This window comes from Asparagus officinalis, chromosome 8, assembly GCF_001876935.1.
Source record: "Asparagus officinalis chromosome 8, Aspof.V1, whole genome shotgun sequence".
NCBI classification, from domain to species: domain Eukaryota; kingdom Viridiplantae; phylum Streptophyta; class Magnoliopsida; order Asparagales; family Asparagaceae; genus Asparagus; species Asparagus officinalis.
Window position 1 is genome coordinate 120,418,544 of NC_033801.1, and position 19,917 is coordinate 120,438,460.

At 37.3% G+C, this 19,917-nt stretch overlaps 1 protein-coding gene across 1 annotated transcript; it reads left to right on the forward strand.

The window, feature by feature from the left end:
- Positions 380–19,904, forward strand: LOC109820063 (acyl-CoA-binding domain-containing protein 5-like). Its single transcript, XM_020386124.1, is given in 15 exon segments — positions 380–530; positions 741–819; positions 885–1,055; positions 1,143–1,220; positions 2,005–2,109; positions 3,238–3,304; positions 3,389–3,450; positions 3,870–4,009; positions 11,192–11,318; positions 11,419–11,533; positions 17,556–17,641; positions 18,608–18,691; positions 18,791–19,027; positions 19,030–19,170; positions 19,345–19,904. Coding segments are annotated over 15 exon segments (2,082 nt in total). The 5' UTR covers positions 380–483; the 3' UTR covers positions 19,888–19,904.

Consider the following 19,917-nt stretch of genomic DNA (forward strand, 5'->3'; position numbering starts at 1 on the left):
TGGTAAAGTCACAATGTCAAAATGACAAGAGTAATGCATATAAAAATAGTTTTACTGGCTTATATAGTGAAGGTGAAGTGGGTTTTTTTCTATATAAATTTTTAATTTTATTTTTAATAACTTGCACGTGGGTGAGCACGTGCGAAGCGGCTGGTATAGAAAAAGTATTAACTTTTGAAGGGAGCAAGCGATCCCAGGGATTCTTCTTGGTTTTGTCTTTTTATCGGGAACCGAACCCACAAATACGGCTACAGACATTATTATTAGGGTATTATTATTATTATTATTATTATTTTAATTATTGAATGTAATAATGAAACATAATAAAATAACAACTTAACCGAAAATGATGTAACATTTTAGATAAATAATAATAAATAGGACATATATCCAGACCCAAAACCTACTCGCTAAAAATCCTCCCTTCAGCAGTTTGAGCTTCTGCTATCTTGCTTTCTAGGGTTTCTTACTGTTCTGCTTGCAATGCCGAAAATGTTCGGGTTCTCTCGCCGGAGGATGAAATTGGGGAGGTATACTACTTCCATTTTAGCTCCATTGCTTTTAAAAAATCTTCTTTTTGATGATTCCATTCGCAAAATAGCTTCTTTTTTGTTTTTTCGTTTAAAAGTTGCAACTTTAGACCTAATTTCAGGGGAAAATCACATAAAAAGCTACATGAATTTCATAGGTTCCGATTAAACTAGTAAATTCAACCATTTCCATATCCTTGGCATTTGTAGGTTGAAGGGTCATCTTGTAGATCCAACTCAGGGGACAAAGAGCCCCATGAGGCCCACAAAGCGCCTTGGCCAGTCCAATGTAAGGTTCATGCTAGCAAGTAAAACTTTTAGTAGGTTCAAAAGTTCATTGACGTCACTATATAGGATTCTTTGAAGGAAGAGAATGTTGTAACAGCATCAGCTAGTGGCCGTTCAGAGGATTTCAATTGTAACTGCTCTCCTGACGCCCCTGACATTAACGAGTGCCTTGTTGCGAATTTTGATAATTGGATGATGTTATCGACCAGTGGAGCTAAGCCCACACCGAGATTTCATGTAATTAATTAATATTCTAGTTTTGCATTTGATTTTTGATGCTTGTGAGGTTCTCTTTCAAGAAAAGAATTCCCCCCCCTAATATAGCATGCAGCAGCTGTGGTTGGGAACAAAATGGTGGTTGTGGGTGGTGAATCTGGTCACGGAATGCTGGATGACACAATGGTAATTCACATCTATCTGTTTTCCAAATATTAAATTTTAGCCGGTGTGCTTTCTTTTAAGTTAGTTTTGTTAATTTGTGATACATTGTTAGTATTTAAAAGTGGGAAATATCGTTGGACTTGTATGAAGTCTATACCATGTGATATGGTTGTTGAAAATTTCGCTACCTTTCCACTATGTATAGAGATAATTTGAAACTTATCACTTTATTGCAGTAATGCCTCTAGCCTATAATATCTAGAGGATATGTGGGTCATAGGAAGATCTAGTTGGATGGCAGTTTTAAGTTTTCATTGTATGATAACTTGCATGAGAAACTCCATTAACTCATCTAATCATCACATTCCAATGAATCTAGTCAACACGATTCAGTAATGTCACTAGTCTGCAGCATTTACAAGTTAGGACTTGGGGAGTTTTAGGTGTGTTATAACTTTTATGACAAACTCCATTGAATCATCATATTATGGTCATCACAGTTCAGTAATCAATAAGGTAACTGTCAAGCCTAGAATTTCATCAAGTAGAGCTCTTATTTGGATCCATGGCTTGATGTATGCATTAAAATTTTCAAGTACGTAGACATGCATGTTGATCGTGCAATGGTTTAAGTTTCGTTCATTATGTTTCGTTTTTAGTCGACACCTCATGCAAAAGTTTGTCAAGCCATTTCCCGCATATACACTTGAAGTTTAAACTCAACAATACACTAAAGTTATTGGGTAGATTATACTTTTCTTAATTGTTTTCCCCCACATGTGATGTGTTTCTCAATGACTTTCAGATTCTTAACTTGGACAAGCTCACATGGGCTGCCGCTGCTCCGAAGGTCTACCTGTCAGGAGCTGGACTACCTCTCAAGATTCCTTCTTGCAGGGGTCATTGCCTGGTATTTACTCATCATCTCTTCTATAATTATTTTGTTAAAAAGTCTGCAGTGAGCTGGGCCTCAGCCATGGTTGCTGTAGTCACTCATCTATAATTATCTTGTTAAAGCTTGCAGTAAGGGTCCTGCCCATAGTTCTTTTAGTTACTACATTTCTTTTTTGGTATATGTGATCAGTTTTGTTCAAACTGAGGTGATATATACCTTGTTCAAATCTTGACTTTTCTGTAAATGGAGCTATGAACTAGAATGCCTAGTTAAGCTCTGATTGTTAGCTAGTTCTAGTTGGAAGCTAGGTTTGCTTATTAACAGCTTAAACTTCAAGGTAATTAATAGAAACCTTAAAATTGAAAATTTTAAGGTTGTTAAGGTTTGCAAAACTAAAGCATGTTACCTTTGGTGGTTCTCAAATAATCAATGATTTGTGGACACGGATACAAATGTTCTGCTCTGACACGGACTGTCTATACTGCTCCAAAGCGTATTACATTGGGTGGTTCTCAAATAGATTTTGTTACTGAGTGGTGTCTTGCATCCTGTATGCATACTGATTTAGTCATTGGTTCTTAATTCTTAGTCATCAGTATTCTTAGATACTTCCTCCCTAAGTTTACGGGACATGTCATGTATGAGAACAACAACAACAGCAGCAGGGTTTATTTAAAAGTATGATTTCTTATCTTTTATTAAGCTCTATTAAGGCCTATCTTCTCTATTAAATTAACAACTACTTGTATCCTTTTTCACAACTCCAATACTTGCTCATTTAGGCTCCTTGTGGTCTGTGATTCTCCATTAACTGCAGTTCTCTCACTCAGTTGCCAAGTTTAAACCATCTTATTTGGTTCTCATCATTTGTCGTGAATGAAAGTTATGTAACTTCTTATTGATGCACTCATTTCTTATCCTATCACAAACCATCCATCGCAACATTTTGTTTCAGCTATATTTATTTTCAGACATGTTTATTAATTGCCCAACATTTTGATGCATAACAATTCCAGTTCAAAATATTTTCTAATTGACCTATAATTTCAACTACTTAGGTCATAAAATATTTGATGGTTTTATGGAGCTAGAGACAGTTGTTGAACTATTTTTGAAGGAGTTCTAGTTTCATTTTTCATGCAGGTTTCTTGGGGAACACACGTGTTACTAGTTGGGGGGAAAACCGACGCTTCAAATGACAGAGTATCAGGTTTGTGTTGCTTTTTCCTTTCAATAAATTTTCACCAACTAAAACAAACTTGTCACTTTATACCCGGGTTTCCTTGTTCTTCAGTATGGTCATTTGACATGGAGACAGAATGCTGGTCAAATATAGAAGCAAAGGGTGACATACCGGTATCTACTGCTGTCACAAATTCATTAAATGGAACTTCCTTTAATTTTATCTTCTTTTTTTGGAGAAATTGATCTCCTTTCAGTGTCTTTCCAGTTTCCACAGTATTTACTTTTTATTCATTTTGGAGCCCACAAATATTTTCTATGTTGAGATGTACATGTATGCATGCGATCCTGCATATTAATTTTGAAAAATTAAACATGAAATATTTCCCTTTATGTGCTGGTCCTTATATGTTTTTTTATCATTGATTTCCTTATAATTGAACTTCTTTTGTGCAAGGTAGCTCTGTTTGTTATCTCCTTAAAATTTGAGTCAACTGCTATCTTTCTGGTTATAGGAAGTACTAATTATTTGACACCAAATGGGACTAGAGATGTTGGGTCATCAACATTTAAACATGTTCATGGAATTTCAGGCTGCTCGCAGTGGCCATTCAGTGATCAGGGCAGGTCCTGTTCTGATTCTCTTTGGAGGTGAGGATGCTAAAGGGAGGAAATTAAATGACCTTCATATGTTTGATTTGAAGTCTCTAATGTGGCTTCCATTGCGCTATAAGTGAGTATAATTTCGCTCTGTACCTTTTACTTCAACTATTGTATCCTTAGTCTTGTTACTTTGTTGAGTGTCTATATATGCATATGTATATGTATGTGTTTATATATGTGTGTATATATAATAAGTGATGTGTCTGACATGATGGCTCATTTTACTAAATGAGCTACCAAGAGATTGACATATGTGGTGATGCCCCTCACTATTCACATTGGAAGGTGTGAGCCTCGCAACTTTAAATCTCTTCGTAGCTCATTCTGCTAAATGAGCTGCCACCCGATAACCATGTATGTGTATATGTGCGTGTGTGTATCTATGTACGTACACACACATATATGTATATATGCATGTATATATAAGTGTGCGTGTATCTATTTATAGATGTAAGCAGATATATGTGTGTGTAAACATACGTACATATGCGCATAAATACATATAGATATGTATGTGTATGTATCTTCTGTTACCTAGACTCGGTCTTATGGTGACCAAATCAACGTTTGTTTCTCTGTTGAGAGAAACGTGGGAACGTGGAATGGTTTGTTGAGAGAGGTATATGAGTATAAACTGTTCCCTAATTTTGGTTGAGAAGTTTCTGGAGAGTATTTTTCTAAAAAATACTCTTAAGGATAACTCAACAACACAACACCGGACAATGCGTTGCACATAAAAACTCGACGCCAGCAATCGATGGTCAATCCCACGAGCTGAAGATCAAAAAAATCAGGAATCGACTTCAAGGTTCAAAATTTCCGACAAACGGTCAGACAATAAATGCAGCACCGGCCGATAACCATGTATGTGTATATGTGCGTGTGTGTATCTATGTACGTACACACACATATATGTATATATGCATGTATATATAAGTGTGCGTGTATCTATTTATAGATGTAAGCAGATATATGTGTGTGTAAACATACGTACATATGCGCATAAATACATATAGATATGTATGTGTATGTATCTTCTGTTACCTAGACTCGGTCTTATGGTGACCAAATCAACGTTTGTTTCTCTGTTGAGAGAAACGTGGGAACGTGGAATGGTTTGTTGAGAGGAAATCTCTCATGGGGCGGAACTGAAGGGGGTAGAGATAGTGGGTTTAGCCCATATAAAAGGAGGGTCAATCTCCTTCAGAATACACAACAACGAAGAAAAGTAAAAAACCTCTTACCCATTACCGGAACCCCCTTCAAAATCCATCGCTCCTCTGTTTTCGATCATTGGTATCAGAGCTCTGTCGATCTCAACGCCGCCCTCTCGAGCTCTGTGTCAACCGATCATCTCGAGCTTTGCGACGACGACTTCGCCATCGATCTCTAAGCTGCGTCGATTAGATCTATCTACGCCGACATCGACGACAACGAGCTTGGCCGCCTACGACCCTTGCTGCTTCGTTCGATAGACGATGACGACGGCTGATTTGGAGTTAGGGTTTCAAGAGAAGGGTTGTTGAGAAGAAAGAGGAGATTTTTGGGTGAAGTGTCGTAGGTTAGATCTGACGTTGAGAAGGAGAGGAGATTGTTAGTTATTGGGCCTTTTTTTAGTTGGGCCTGAGTGATTATATATCAAAAATCTTTTGATTTCTCCCGTGAAAACTTTTCTCTACATCATAATATTGGGCTTTCATTGTTGGGCCTTGAGTGTTGTGTTGTTTGTTGGTCCGACTGTTCCAAGTTGAGTAGGTCATCTCCAATCCAGTCAAAAACTACGTCAAAACTTTGACAACAGATTCTTCGGTCAACACCACTAAGTGACGATCTCGCTTTCATTGGAACTACGTTTCTCAACTCACAAAAATCAGGTTCATTTTTATTTATTTATTTAACTTTATTGTATTTTAGTATAATTCAAAATATCAACATTATACATATTTAAAATTATTTAGTTTTAGTTCTTAACCGAATGGTTAGTAAACTCGTTCTATCAGAACTAGGAAAAATTGACAAATTTAATGACAATAATTCTGATATGTGGCATAGAAAAATAGGATATGTTCTTATTCATGACAACATTTATGTAATCAAACCACTGCTCAAAAGCTTACTGATAAATCAACACCCGAAGAAAAGAAATAGTTTGAACAGTAAAAGTCCAAAGACAAAAAGGCGAAAAGCCTTATGCTCATGTTCATGAAAGATAACTTAATCAAAGTTTTTGAAACTTATAAGACTTCTATGGACATGTGGAATGCAATAAAAGAGAAATACGACACCGCCTCTGAAGTTAACATTTTAACTACTATTGCATAAGTATAATTCTTATCGTATGTAAGAGGAAGACAATGTCGTAGAGCATGTTAACAAGATGATTGTCATAGCTAAGGACTTATCCACTGCTGGGATCGAAATCCCGAAAAGAATGCAAGTGACAACCATTCTAAATAGTCTCCTCCCTTCCATTGTTGTGGCTGTCACCACATTAAAAATGAATCCTGTCATTAAGTCTGTCACTGATTTTCCTATGCACCTAGTGATAGAACAGGACTTAATAGCCAGTAGGAAAACCAGAACTGAATATGGTGTAGCAAGAGCTGAATTATGTCCGTGAGAGGCATAATGCTAGAAGCTATAAAAACTCTGGTCCTAGTAAACCACAACCGTGAGGACTGAAATCACAGCAGTTCAAGAGAAAAAAATACCCCACGGAGCTTGCTACAATTGTGAAAAGTTTGGGCATTTCAAGCCTAACTGCCCGCAAGGTGAAAAGCAGGAGAATAAGGGAGGCTATAAGCATCCAGAACAAAGGGGTACTAGCAAAAAAGAATTCGTCGGTGTGACGGAATGTAATGCTATGATGACAGATATCAGTGGTTGGTGGATCGACTCCGGTGTGACTAGCCATATCACAAAGGACAAGAATGGAGTCATAGAATTCACCGAGCTGAAGAAAGGAGAACAGAGAATCTATATGGGAAATAAAATCTATCTCGATGTAGAAGGTATTGGTTCGTATAGATTGGATCTTAGGGACAATATTCTTATCCTCAAAGATGTGTTCTATGCGTCAGGAATTCGACGCAATCTGATCTATGTTCCCAGCTTGATGAAGAAAGGACTGGAAGTTAGGTTCTATAATAATAGAGTTTCTATGACAAAAATAATAAAGTGTATGCTATGGGAAAATATGTGCCCGAGCATGAATCATGTATTCTTTCAGTAGTTTGTAATAATTCTGATAATGAAATTTCGAATTTGAACTAATTATCCTGTTATATTTCTGAGTCTGAATTGTGGAATTCTAGATTATGACATGCTAGTATTTCAAAAATAAAAGAAATTATCAGAATGAACTTACTTTCTGCACTATCTAATGTTCAATTGTCACCCTGTGAACATTGTTTAACTAGTAAAATGAATAGAAAACCTTTATTGGCGGACAAAGAGCCAATGAACTTTTAGGATTGATACACTCGGATATTTATGGTTCCCTAAGTGTCAAAACTCAGTAATAAAGAATATTTTATTATTTTTATAGATGATTATTCTAAGTTTGCACACGTCTATCTTATATCCAGAAAATTAGAAGTTTTTGACTGCTTTAAGAGATATAAGACAGAAGTTAAAAACCAACTTGGATTGAAAATCAAAAATTTGAGAACTGATAGAGGTAGGGAATATAATTCTAAAGAATTTGAAAGTTATTGTATTCAACATGGAATTAAAAGGCATATAATAATGCCGTATAAACCACAACAGAATGGTGTTGCTGAAAGAAAGAACAGAACATTGTTGAATGTAGTTAGATGTATATTATCTCATTCTGGTCTCTCTAAAAACTTTTGGGGAGAATCATTATTAACTGTAAACTATATTTTATTTAGAATTCCCACTAAATCAGTTGTATCTACACCTTATGAATTATGGAATAGGAGGAAATCTAACTTGAGTCGTCTTAGAAAGTGGGGGTCTATAGCCCATATTCTCATTCTATATTAACTTAGAGATAAGTTGGATTTTAAAACAATAAAGTGTAGATGCATAAGGTATTCAGAAAAGTTAAAAAGTTATAAGTTCTACAGCTAAAAAAAAGTGAGTCATTGAAAACAGAGATGCTACGTTTCTAGAGAATCTAGAGGAAGAGGAACAAGTTCGAGAGGAAACAGAACCTCTAACTATAATAGATGATGAGAATCTAGAGGAAGAGGAACAAGTTCGAGAGGAAACAGAACCTCTAACTATAATAGATGATGATTATTACAGTGTTGTTCCGTTCGAGAGGAAACAGAACCTCTAACTATAATAGATGATGATTATTACAGTGTTGTTCCCACTAATGACCCTGATATTATGAATGAACCTAATCTTGAAAATGATAAAATACCTATGAAAAATAATGTACCTAATCAACTGGTTGTAGGTAACAAAAGTCAAGAACACAATCTTCATGGATGGATGATTACTATTTGTATTCATGAGAATCATCATGTTTCTCGATAGATACAAATATAGAAGAACAATATCCCTTAACCTTTTCTGATACGATGAAATCGCATGAATCAACTTTATAGCTAGAATTAATGAGAGAACTTGATTCTATAGGAAAAAAATAACGTATGAGAGTTATGTGATCTACCAGAAAATAAGAAAGCCATAGGATGTAAATGGGTGCTCAAAAAAAAAATATCATGTTGATGGATCTATTGATAAATTCAAAGCACAGTTAGTTGCCAATTGTTATAACCAGAAGGCAGGAATAGATTTTCAGGAGACGTATTCTCCTGTAGCTAAATTTGTATCCATTAAAATTATTTTGGTTATTGTTACATATCTTGATTTGGAGTTATTCTAAATAGATGTTAAAACAGCATTCCTTAATGGAGAGTTGAAGGAAACGATATATATGCAACAACCTGAAGGTTTTCAGGTGAAAGAACAGGAACATAAAGTTTACAAATTAATAAAATCTCTATATAGTTTAAAACAGTCTTCTAGACAATGGTATCTCAAATTTCATGATACAGTCACTAAACTTGGTTTTATTCAAAATAAATTAGATAATTGTGTATATGTCTTGAAAAGTGGGAGCAAATTTACTATATTATCCTTATATGTGGATGATATATTGCTCGTTGGAAATGACCTAGAAATGTTGAATAAAATCAAGGCAGATCTCAGCGAAAAGTTTAAGATAAACATGGGAGATGCATCATATATTCTTGGAATTCAAATAATTCGATATAGAAAGTCTAGAATGCTAAGTTTAAACCAAGAAAAATATTTAAGATCAGTTCTTAAAAGGTTTGGAATGGAGAATTCCAATCCGACACCAACTCCGTTGGTTATGGAAAAGAGATTATGTAAAGAGCAAAGCCCTGGAGAGCGGCATAAGCCATTATATGTTCCTTATGCTCAAGCAATTAGAAGCTTGATGTATGCAATGTTGTGTACCAGACCTGATATAGCTTATGCTGTGAGTCTAGTCAGTCGATATCAAAGTAATTCAGGGCCAGCACATTAGGAAGCTGTTAAAAGGATTATGAAGTATATCAGAGGTATATTGACTTATAGATTAGTTTATCAAGCTGATTCGCTTGAACTCCTCGGTTATTCCGATGCTGATTTCGAAGGTGATAAAGAGATGATGGAAAGTTCACTTCAGGACACTTATTCATCTTTGGAGGAGGAGTTGTTTCTTGGAGTAGCAAGAAACAAGTGTGTGTTACTAAATATACGCAAGAAGTTGAATATATAGCTTGCAGTATAGCAACTACACATGCTGTTTGGATAAGACGGTTTTTGATTGATCTTGATCTCAATTTGTTAGAAGGACCTATTGATATTTATTGTGATAATCAAGCAGCAATTAGCTTAATCAATAGTGGCGTGAATAGCTCCAAAGGAAAACATATTTTATTGTGATAATCAAGCAGCAATTAGCTTAATCAATAGTGGCGTGAATAGCTCCAAAGGAAAACATATTAAGATCCAGTATCACTATATTCGAGATATTGTAGAAAAGAGAGAAATCAAAGTGACTTATATCCCTACTACAGATATGATTGCTGATCCTTTGACAAAAGGAATACCAGCAGAATCTTTTATCAAACATGTAAGTTTGATGAGACTTAGGAATAAACAAGGTTTTAAATGTCGGCCGACATGTCGGACATGTCAGCCGACATATTGATTTGAGGGCTTGACCGACACGATATGGATGTTTTCAACTCGTATGTCGGTTATCAGGGCCAAATCGAAAATATCAGGGTCATATCGAGCATATCGGGCTATTTTTTAGCTTTGAAAAATCGGCTGATATGGTACTTTTTTTTAAGATCTGTTTTTTGTTATCGGGTTTGGGTTTAGTGATAAATACCCAAACCCGTTTGACCCGTTCTCATGTTTAAGGGTTTCTTATGAACCCGATAGAAAGAATTTATGAACCCAAATTCATATATTATTTACTTTTTTATATGTTTAGTCTATAGAATTTATAAATTATGCTTATATTAAATTTATGAATGCTTAGATTACATTTAGGACATGATATTATTTATACATATGTGCACTACCCGATATGACAATCCGATATTTAGTCAATGTCGATATATCCCCGATTTTCGCTATCCGACATGGATTTCAGCCATCCGACATCTAAAACCTTGGGAATAAATAAGTCCGAGACTCCGAGTAACATTTCATAAATAATGAAATAAGAGCTACTCTCTACGGATAGTGGGAGTAATGGTAAGAAGAGACATCTGATCTCACGGATAGTGAGAGGCATACCACTTGGTTAATTTGGTCAAGTGAAAGATGTTATCTAGACTCGGTCTTATGGTGACCAAATCAACGTTTGTTTCTCTATTGAGAGAAACGTGGGAACATGGAATGGTTTGTTGAGAGGAAATCTCTCATGGGGTGGAACTGAAGGGGGTGGAGATAGTGGGTTTAGCCTCTATAAAAGGAGGGCCAATCTCCTTCAGAATACACAACAACGAAGAAAAGTGAAAAACCTCTTACCCATTACCGGAACCCCCTTCAAAATCCATCGCTCTTCTCTGTTTTCGATCACTGGTATGTATGTACACAACACATGTAAAATATATATGTGTGTGTGAGCTCCTTGTATTTATGTGCAACTAGAACTCTGTTCTTCAAATAGACTGAGACATGGATGTTTTTATAATTGTATTTTGTATTTTTCACTCTTACCGTATGACTAACAATCTTGCAAATTCAGAGGAACGGGACCATCGCCGCGATCAAACCATGTAGCTGCTCTTTATGGCGATAAAACTCTTCTTGTTTTCGGCGGGCAAGCAAAATCTAAGATTCTAAATGACCTTTATTCGCTTGACTTTGAAACTGTACATGAATTTCCACCCCAGCCTCAAAGAAAATGTTTCTTTCTTATTTGAACATATCACCACTTCTTGGAAATAAGCATCTAACATCATTCTCTGCTAGATGGTATGGACAAGATTGAAGACAAGGGGGCATCATCCATCACCTAGAGCTGGTTGTTCTGGAGCTTCCTATGGAACTAAATGGTATATTATTGGGGGTGGAAGCAAGAAAAAACGTACGCATCTAGTGTTACATAGAATGTGCTAGAATTTATTTATTTCTGTCTTAAGCATAATTATCATACTACTGCAAGTACTTATCCATTGAAGAGCTTGTGTTTGGTAAAGTTCTTAATATTTTCTTTTTTCTGTCTTTTGACTATGATTTTCACTATTGTTAGACTAGCATGATAACTTTGTACACAACAAACAAAGTTTGAGCTACTTCTGTTGATGTCTAGGGACATGTGAGTGGTTATGATTTATTTCACCTGGAAGTTATAACAGGATATGTTATTCTCGTGTTTGCTTTATCTAATCCATCTAGTCCAGGTTAGTTATCACATGCTCCTGATATAAGATCAACCTTCACATTGAATTTATATGATATAGACTTGGTGACAAACATTAGCAGTTGATAATGGTTCATAATAGTAGTGTGCTAAAATCCGTAGGCAAGATAGGCTGTGCCTCTCTGGGGTAAATTTGACGTAATAGAAAGCATAGTAAAGTTAGGACTGTGACATGCATGTTTTGACTTTTGGTACAAATTGACTATTTAATGTTTTAGTGAATAATCTTCAGATGAAAAATCATATTTACCCAATTTTGACTTCCATAGTTGTTCAAATTATTGTCTTTTTAACTCATGTACTCGACATGTCTGACAGAGCTGCAAGCAATATTCTGCAATGAGTCTATTGCCATGAGGAATCAAGTCTTGTAGTAGCCAGTATTACCATCTCTCATCTAACATGTTTCTTAATGTCTGGCATACTACTATGAAGGGATACTAATACTAAACTGAACAGATATAAGCCCTATACTAACATGGTGCAGTCTTGTAAGGTCTGCCTGACCTCTCTTTCACCAAATTCTTCAATGTCAGCTTATTTATGGGTCCACTCGATCTTGCCTGAAATATTCTGTATTTGTGTCTTGTTTGGCATGTGAAGCATGTTCAGTGTTGAAGTTGAACCATATTTTTGTTGTGCGCAGCGGAAATTTCGGCAGAGTTTCTGGTGCACAATAAGAGAGAAAGATCGATAAGAATTTTTGTTTCTCAAAGGGAACAAGAATCTGAAGCCTAATATCCCATCAAAGTGGGATATTTGCTCTTCCTTTCGTCAGCTCTAGGACTGCGCGTCGAGGGATCCTAAAAACTATTACAATGGCCACAAACTCAAACAATTAATTTTTACGTGGTTCGGCAAACTGCCTACGTCCACGGGACAAGGAGGGGGAGATCTACTAATAAAGGGGAGATAATACAACTAGGGTTTACAAACACTCAATCTAAACCCTCACACAATTATCTCTCTCAAAAGCCTCTCACAAAATACAGCCGTCAACACCCAAGAACAGCCACCAAACAACCCAAAGAACAGCCTACTTCTGCGTTCTCCTGTTTGCACTAGCTCTCTGCCTTTGAACAGCTCTGTAGGCCGCCGCTTTAATTTCCCCTCACCTTTTGCACTGTACTTGCTCCTTGCACAGCCGCACAAATTTCCTCCTCTCCTGGTACTTGCCCAAAACCCTAAGCATCGAATAGCTATCTATATATATATCTATCAATTGGGTCAATCGGGTAGGCCAGCACAATTGTCGGCTGAACAATTCACAAAAACAACACACAACAAAGTAACCCACGTGAAACAAAGCAACCCACAACGTGGGTGGGTCCCACTCACAATTCTTCACCTCGGCAAAGTTTCTTTCAAAAAATTGAGCCGACACCAAAGCATCCAAATGTCACACTTGTTGTGTCCAGTACGAACTCAATCCACAACAAGTCGAGATCCAAACGGGAGTGCGAACACTCACCCAAACCAACAGTGTCTACTCACCAAATCGATCTCACCCCATCAAAATCCAACCCGGCTGCATCATAATGACTGCCTACGTATCCTCTTGCCCAAGGAATCAAGCCGAACGTAGTTCACCCAAATAGCCGCAAACGACCTCAATCCAATAGAAGAGTTCACAATCATTCTCCAATATCATCAACTCTGCGGCTGATAGCGCCTCCAATGACCTCAAACACCTCCACCTGAGGTGAACCAATGGCCATATCCAAACTACGTCTACCAGCTGCATTCGAATCAAAATCCAACTTATCATCTGCATCCAAAACCAATTGATCCCGAAGCTGTGTCACCTCAGCTAGAATCCCAAATGATGCAGTATGATCTGAAGTAATCTTCACCCAATGTGGAGTAGCATCACTCTTCACCCGCTGCGATACCTCTAAGGTCTGTTCAAAACTCTCCACCTGCTGAGAGTCAATTAGCTCTCTCATCGAAGCCTCAACTAAAGTGGCACTACCAGACCTATTTTCTAATAAAGTTTTACCTCCAATCACAGCAGTTGACAACTCTATAATAGGATGACCCAAATATATCGAAGTCTCAGTCCAGAAACTCTTCTGCAAACCATTGCTCGACCACAAACACCGATCCTCCTCCAGTAAGGCACGGTTCTCCAAATTTGCCACTCTATCTAGTTGCCCCAAGATTTTCTTTCCAACGAAGTGTCTCGAAATGCCGTGAGCTCGGCTCCAATACAGAAATAGGTCCATCTTGTACCTCCCACCAGAATGGAGTACCTTCATCTTTCTGTCTATCACACACTTCTTCAATCTGTTGGATACTACTAGGACTTTCTCCAAAGGGGATTTGGTTGCAACCCAAACACGCCTAGAACAGCCACCAACAAAGAAAACCAAACTTCTATTACCTCCCAAGGATGTTCCCTTGGAAGGCCTCTAAACATCCACGTGAACTCCTCTAGAACGACCCTTAGCACGATGAATAGAGGTGCCAAACTTCACCTCGGTCTTCTTGCTCACATCAACATGTTCACTAGACTTTAAATTGCAGGTCTTCGCACCCTCTTTCAATCTATGCGAGAAATCAATATTGGAATGGCCAAGCCCCAAATGCCGCAGTCTAGTCGAATCAACAGAAGTCGTCAGCTCTCCACCTGCCACTATACCTCCAGTCAAGTAATACAGGTTATTTCTCCTGACGTCCTTCATCAAAATACGAGAGTCTCTCGCAATCTCGAGAACCATGTCCTCAACACGAACCTTCAGACCCTCTCCAATCAAAGCTCCAATCGAAATCAAGTTCTTCCTCAAAGAAGGAACATATCTCACATCGTTTAACTCTCTAACAGTCCCGTCAGACATCTTGATGCAAATTCTTCCTATCCCAAGGATCTGGCATGCACGGTTATTAGCCATGTATACCACACCACTATCCACCAGCTTCTCAAAACTAGAGAACCATTCCCTTCTAGGGCACACATGATAGGTCGCACCACTATCCAACATCCATTCAGATTCCTCCGAATAGCTATCTGTAAGACTGATAGAAAGCGAATAAATAGAAGAGTCAGAATTATTACCATCCGATACGATGTTTGCTTCTGATGATGGCTGCTTCCCTTTTCCCTTCTGCTTATTCTTCATCCATTCGTCGAGCTTTGGGAAGTTTTTCTTCCAATGACCAGTCTCCTTGCACCAAGCACACTGATCTTTTCCAATTGTAGGATGCCCTACTCTAGACTGTGACTTCCAATTCTTCCGGTTCGGATTCTTCCCTCTTGCGACCAACGCCTCTGCTACCGGCTCAACTGAAGCCTCCTTATCCTTCTTTCGAAGCTGATAATTCACAAGTGCAGCAGTGACCTCACTATACAAAAGTGATGCCTTCTCATTAATCAGAGTAAGAATGAAGGTCTCATATTCCTCGTCGGGCAAAGAACTCAACAACAGCAACGCCTTGTCCTCATCTTCAATCACGACATCCACATTCGCCAAATCCGCAAGAAGCTTAGTGTAGTGGTTCATGTGATCTCTAATGGAGGTTCCCTTCTTCAACTGGAAACGATAAAGTCTCCTCTTCAAATGCAAGCGGTTCTCAACACTCTTTGTCAGATACTTGCTTTCGAGAATCTCCTAAATCTTCTTTGCAGAAGTCTCATTCATCACATCATATTTTAGATCTTGAGTCAAACAAGATCTAATCACACCACACGCCGTTCGATTCATTTTCTTCCAAACCTTTTCTTCAATCTCATCTGGCTTGCCATCTAACTCCAATGTGTCCTCCAAATTCTGCGCGTTCAGCGCATCCAAAACCTCGCATTTTCATAATCCAAAGTTGTTTATGCCATTAAATTTTTCTACATCTATCTTCATAGAGTGGATATTCAAACTCTGAATGGTCTTCGCGCCAGAAGCACCACCCTCGACACCCGAAGCACCTTCTTTCCCCGACATCTTACGCACCAACGAACGAAGAATAGATCCAAAACTAAAAAGATAGAGTCTTTACCAAAAGATCCCATCTTTATCACCAACGAAGCCCTAAACGAGCCTCCAAATTGATCTACTCCTCCAACCAAACCCTAGATCTGGAATCTGGGCTCTGATACCACTTGTTGTGCGCAGCGGAAATTTCGGCAGAGTTTCTGATGCACAATAAGAGAGAAAGATCGATAAGAATTCTTGTTTCTCAAAGGGAACAAGAATCTGAAGCCTAATATCCCATCAAAGTGGGATATTTGCTCTTCCTCTCGTCAGCTCTAGGACTGCGCGTCGAGGGATCCTAAAAACTATTACAATGACCACAAACTCAAACAATTAATTTTTACGTGGTTCGGCAAACTGCCTACATCCACGGGGTAAGGAGGGGGAGATCTACTAATAGAGGGGAGATAATACAACTAGGGTTTACAAACACTCAATCTAAACCCTCACACAATTATCTCTCTCAAAAGCCTCTCACAAAATACAGCCGTCAACACCCAAGAACAGCCACCAAACAACCCAAAGAACAGCCTACTTCTGCGTTCTCCTGTTTGCACTAGCTCTCTGCCTTTGAACAGCTCTGTAGGCCGCCGCTTTAATTTCCCCTCACCTTTTGCACTGTACTTGCTCCTTGCACAGCCGCACAAATTTCCTCCTCTCCTGGTACTTGCCCAAAACCCTAAGCATCGAATAGCTATCTATATATATATATATCTATCAATTGGGTCAATCGGGTGGGCCAGCACAATTGTCCGCTGAACAATTCACAAAAACAACACACAACAAAGTTGGAACAATTCACAAAAACAACACACAACAAAGTTACCCACGTGAAACAAAGCAACCCACAACGTGGGTGGGTCCCACTCACAATTTTGTGTTTATCTTGCGCTGCACAAGGGTCAACTGTTAGGACATTGAGTTGCTTGGTGTAGCTGTGAATTTTCAGTTCTGGTCTCCCTGGTGATCACTAATGTTTTGTCTAGGTCATTTACAGTTTTTTGGTCCAGTTATTTTGCTTCTGGTTTTGCCTTGTTTACCCCACATGGTTCTTTGCTCGATGGGCTTTCAATTTTGTAGTTGGTTTATTTGTTTAGCACATGTTCTCTCACATATCTGGTGGCAGTTCTGTTTTAGTATTTTTCAACTGAATGAGGCTATGAGCAGGCAGTTTGTTTGGGAACTTTGCCTAAGTTTTGACAGGAAAATAATATTTGTTGATTCTTTATTCATAGTTGAACTTATATATGAGTGTACAGAAAATATATGGCATGTATATAGAGATTTTTATATAGGAAAACATGATACTCTATTTATCTCAATATGATTGAACTACATGTTTCATTTTATGTTTCCATCATGTATATTCACACAATTAGTTGTTGCTTGTGTATCGTATCCTTTTGTATACATTTATGATTATATGCAAGGTATGTTGCCATTTCTCTCAGAACTTGTTTGTGAGTGACTAACATATATTTGTTTAGATAACCTCTTCTGTCTGCACTTTGATTTTCATTTTCTGGCTGCTTTCTCTCTGTGTGAGTGTGTGTGTGTATTTTTGACTCAGGCAATTTATGAACTTATGAATTCAAGAAATATGTCAAACTTTAGCTTCATTGCAATCCATTTTATGTTACAGTTATGCAACTTATCTCGTGCAATCTTATATAGTTTACATTGTTCATGTCTTGTAAAGTGTCTAACATGAGCTTCCTTATCAGGATATGCAGAAACCTTGGTCTTCGACATCTCAAAAACTGAGTGGTCCATCTGTCCATCAAATAATGCTTCAACTATTACCAGTAAAGTGAGTTATCTCAAAAGTTTCCTTGTATTTTTTCAATTTTTGATATTGTGCTGTAATTTATGAAGTCCTTTTACTCTCTTTAATTCATATAGTTAAGGGAATCAGACAGTTACATTAATATGCTCACCATTCAGATTGTAGAGTCGTCAGGGTTGTCATTTGTTTCATGCTATTTTTTCGTTGTCATTTGTTTCATGCTATTTTTTCCCCCTATTGAAGGGCATACTTTTATTCTTCCTAGTACTCCCTTTTCATGTATTTTTTCTAAATGAAGTTTTTTAAACTTTGTTTCTAAACATGGATATGCCTCGTATTAGCTCTTTGCAGAAATTGGATCATTTTGAACAAGTTGTTTTGTGAAACCTTTTTGCACTTCAATATTATTTGTTTCTTTATTGGTTCATGCCATTTCCAGTATTCTTCTGACAAACAATAATTTATAATTTATTTCCAGTATTCTTCTGACAAACAATAATTTATAATTTATTTCCCTGCTGTAAGTATTGCTTGAAACGTAGTTCCTATTTTCTAACTACATTTAGTATAAATGACATTGATCTGTACTTGTATAGCACTTAAGCAAGTAACTGTCTTGCAAGTGCACTATAAGAAATTTCTCGTTCATGGATATGCCTCGTATTAGCTCTTTGCAGAAATTGGATCATTTTGAACAAGTTGTTTTGTGAAACCTTTTTGCACTTCAATATTATTTGTTTCTTTATTGGTTCATGCCATTTCCAGTATTCTTCTGACAAACAATAATTTATAATTTATTTCCAGTATTCTTCTGACAAACAATAATTTATAATTTATTTCCCTGCTGTAAGTATTGCTTGAAACGTAGTTCCTATTTTCTAACTACATTTAGTATAAATGACATTGATCTGTACTTGTATAGCACTTAAGCAAGTAACTGTCTTGCAAGTGCACTATAAGAAATTTCTGAACGAGTTGTTGTTTGTACAGGGATTCAGCTTAGTTACCATGCATCACAAGGACAAGATATTTCTTGTTGCTTTTGGGGGAAACAAGAAAGAACCATCAAATCAGGTCACAAAAATGGCTTGTCTTGGCCGCTTGATCATAATATTTGTTTGATATGTGAACTTCTGTGGCTTTATCTAATAACATGCCCGAATCCTTTTACAGATTGAGATATTAGTAATGGTCAAGAATGAGCATGCGACTAGCTGGAGATCTGCTCCTGATGCATATCCATTAGCACATGGAGATTACCCTATAAGAAGCAAAGAACCTGCTTCTCATCTTAATGGTCCTGTGCATTTTATAGATTCTATTGCAAGGAATGGTCTAGCGCCTGCAGCGGAGAATCACGTCTATGGAAGGAAATCTCTTTTCAGATTCATCTGGCTGAACGCAAAGTTCCTTTATCTGGTAGTTCTTCACTTTGGCAGCAATTCCATGATGAGGAAAATTGCAATTATGTCCTCAAGATGCAGAAATCTATGGATGGTATCAAATATAAGGAAAGTGAAAATTTACCAACACCAAGCAATTCTTCATCACAGGTAAATGTTCAAATATGGCTAATTTATGTGTGAAGGTATTAGAATAGTTAAAATACTAGGGAAGTTAGAAGATAGAGAGGCTAAGTTATATATTTAAATATGCTTCTCTGTTTATTTATAATCTCAACTGGGTTGTTTACACACTTTGACCATTAACTCAATTGTCTGCTTAAGGTAATGGAGCAAAGGGGCAACAATCATGAAACAACAGTTCATATGGATATTACTGGAATTTTAGCTAGTAAAGAAGAAAGTATCCTTACGGTTGACGCAAATTGCTCCCATTTACATCAGAGGCAAGGGAGTAATATCCCTGCATCAGAAATTGATCAAATCTCATCTTTGGATGCCGAAGACAGAGCTATGACAAATTCTTCAAATATCCGCCAGTTGTATGAAGCGAAGATAGCTGCCTTGAGAAGGAAAAATTCTTTGCTAGAGGGACAATTAACAGCTGCATTAGCAAAGCAACAGACTGCTGAGAAGAATTTGTCTTTGATTAGTAAAAGCAAGCAGGATATGGAGAAAAGACTTACTGACACAATGAAGGAAGTAGAACTTCTGAAAGAGAAGCTTACCAATTTGGAGTTAGCGCAAGAAGAGGCCAACAATCTGTCAAATATCGTTCACTCTGACAATGTGCGCCTTGAGCATGACGTGGCATTTCTAAAAGCAGTTCTGGATGACACCCAAAAGGTTATCTTTACCTTTTCCTGATTGTATATATTTTTCTATTTTCACATTTAT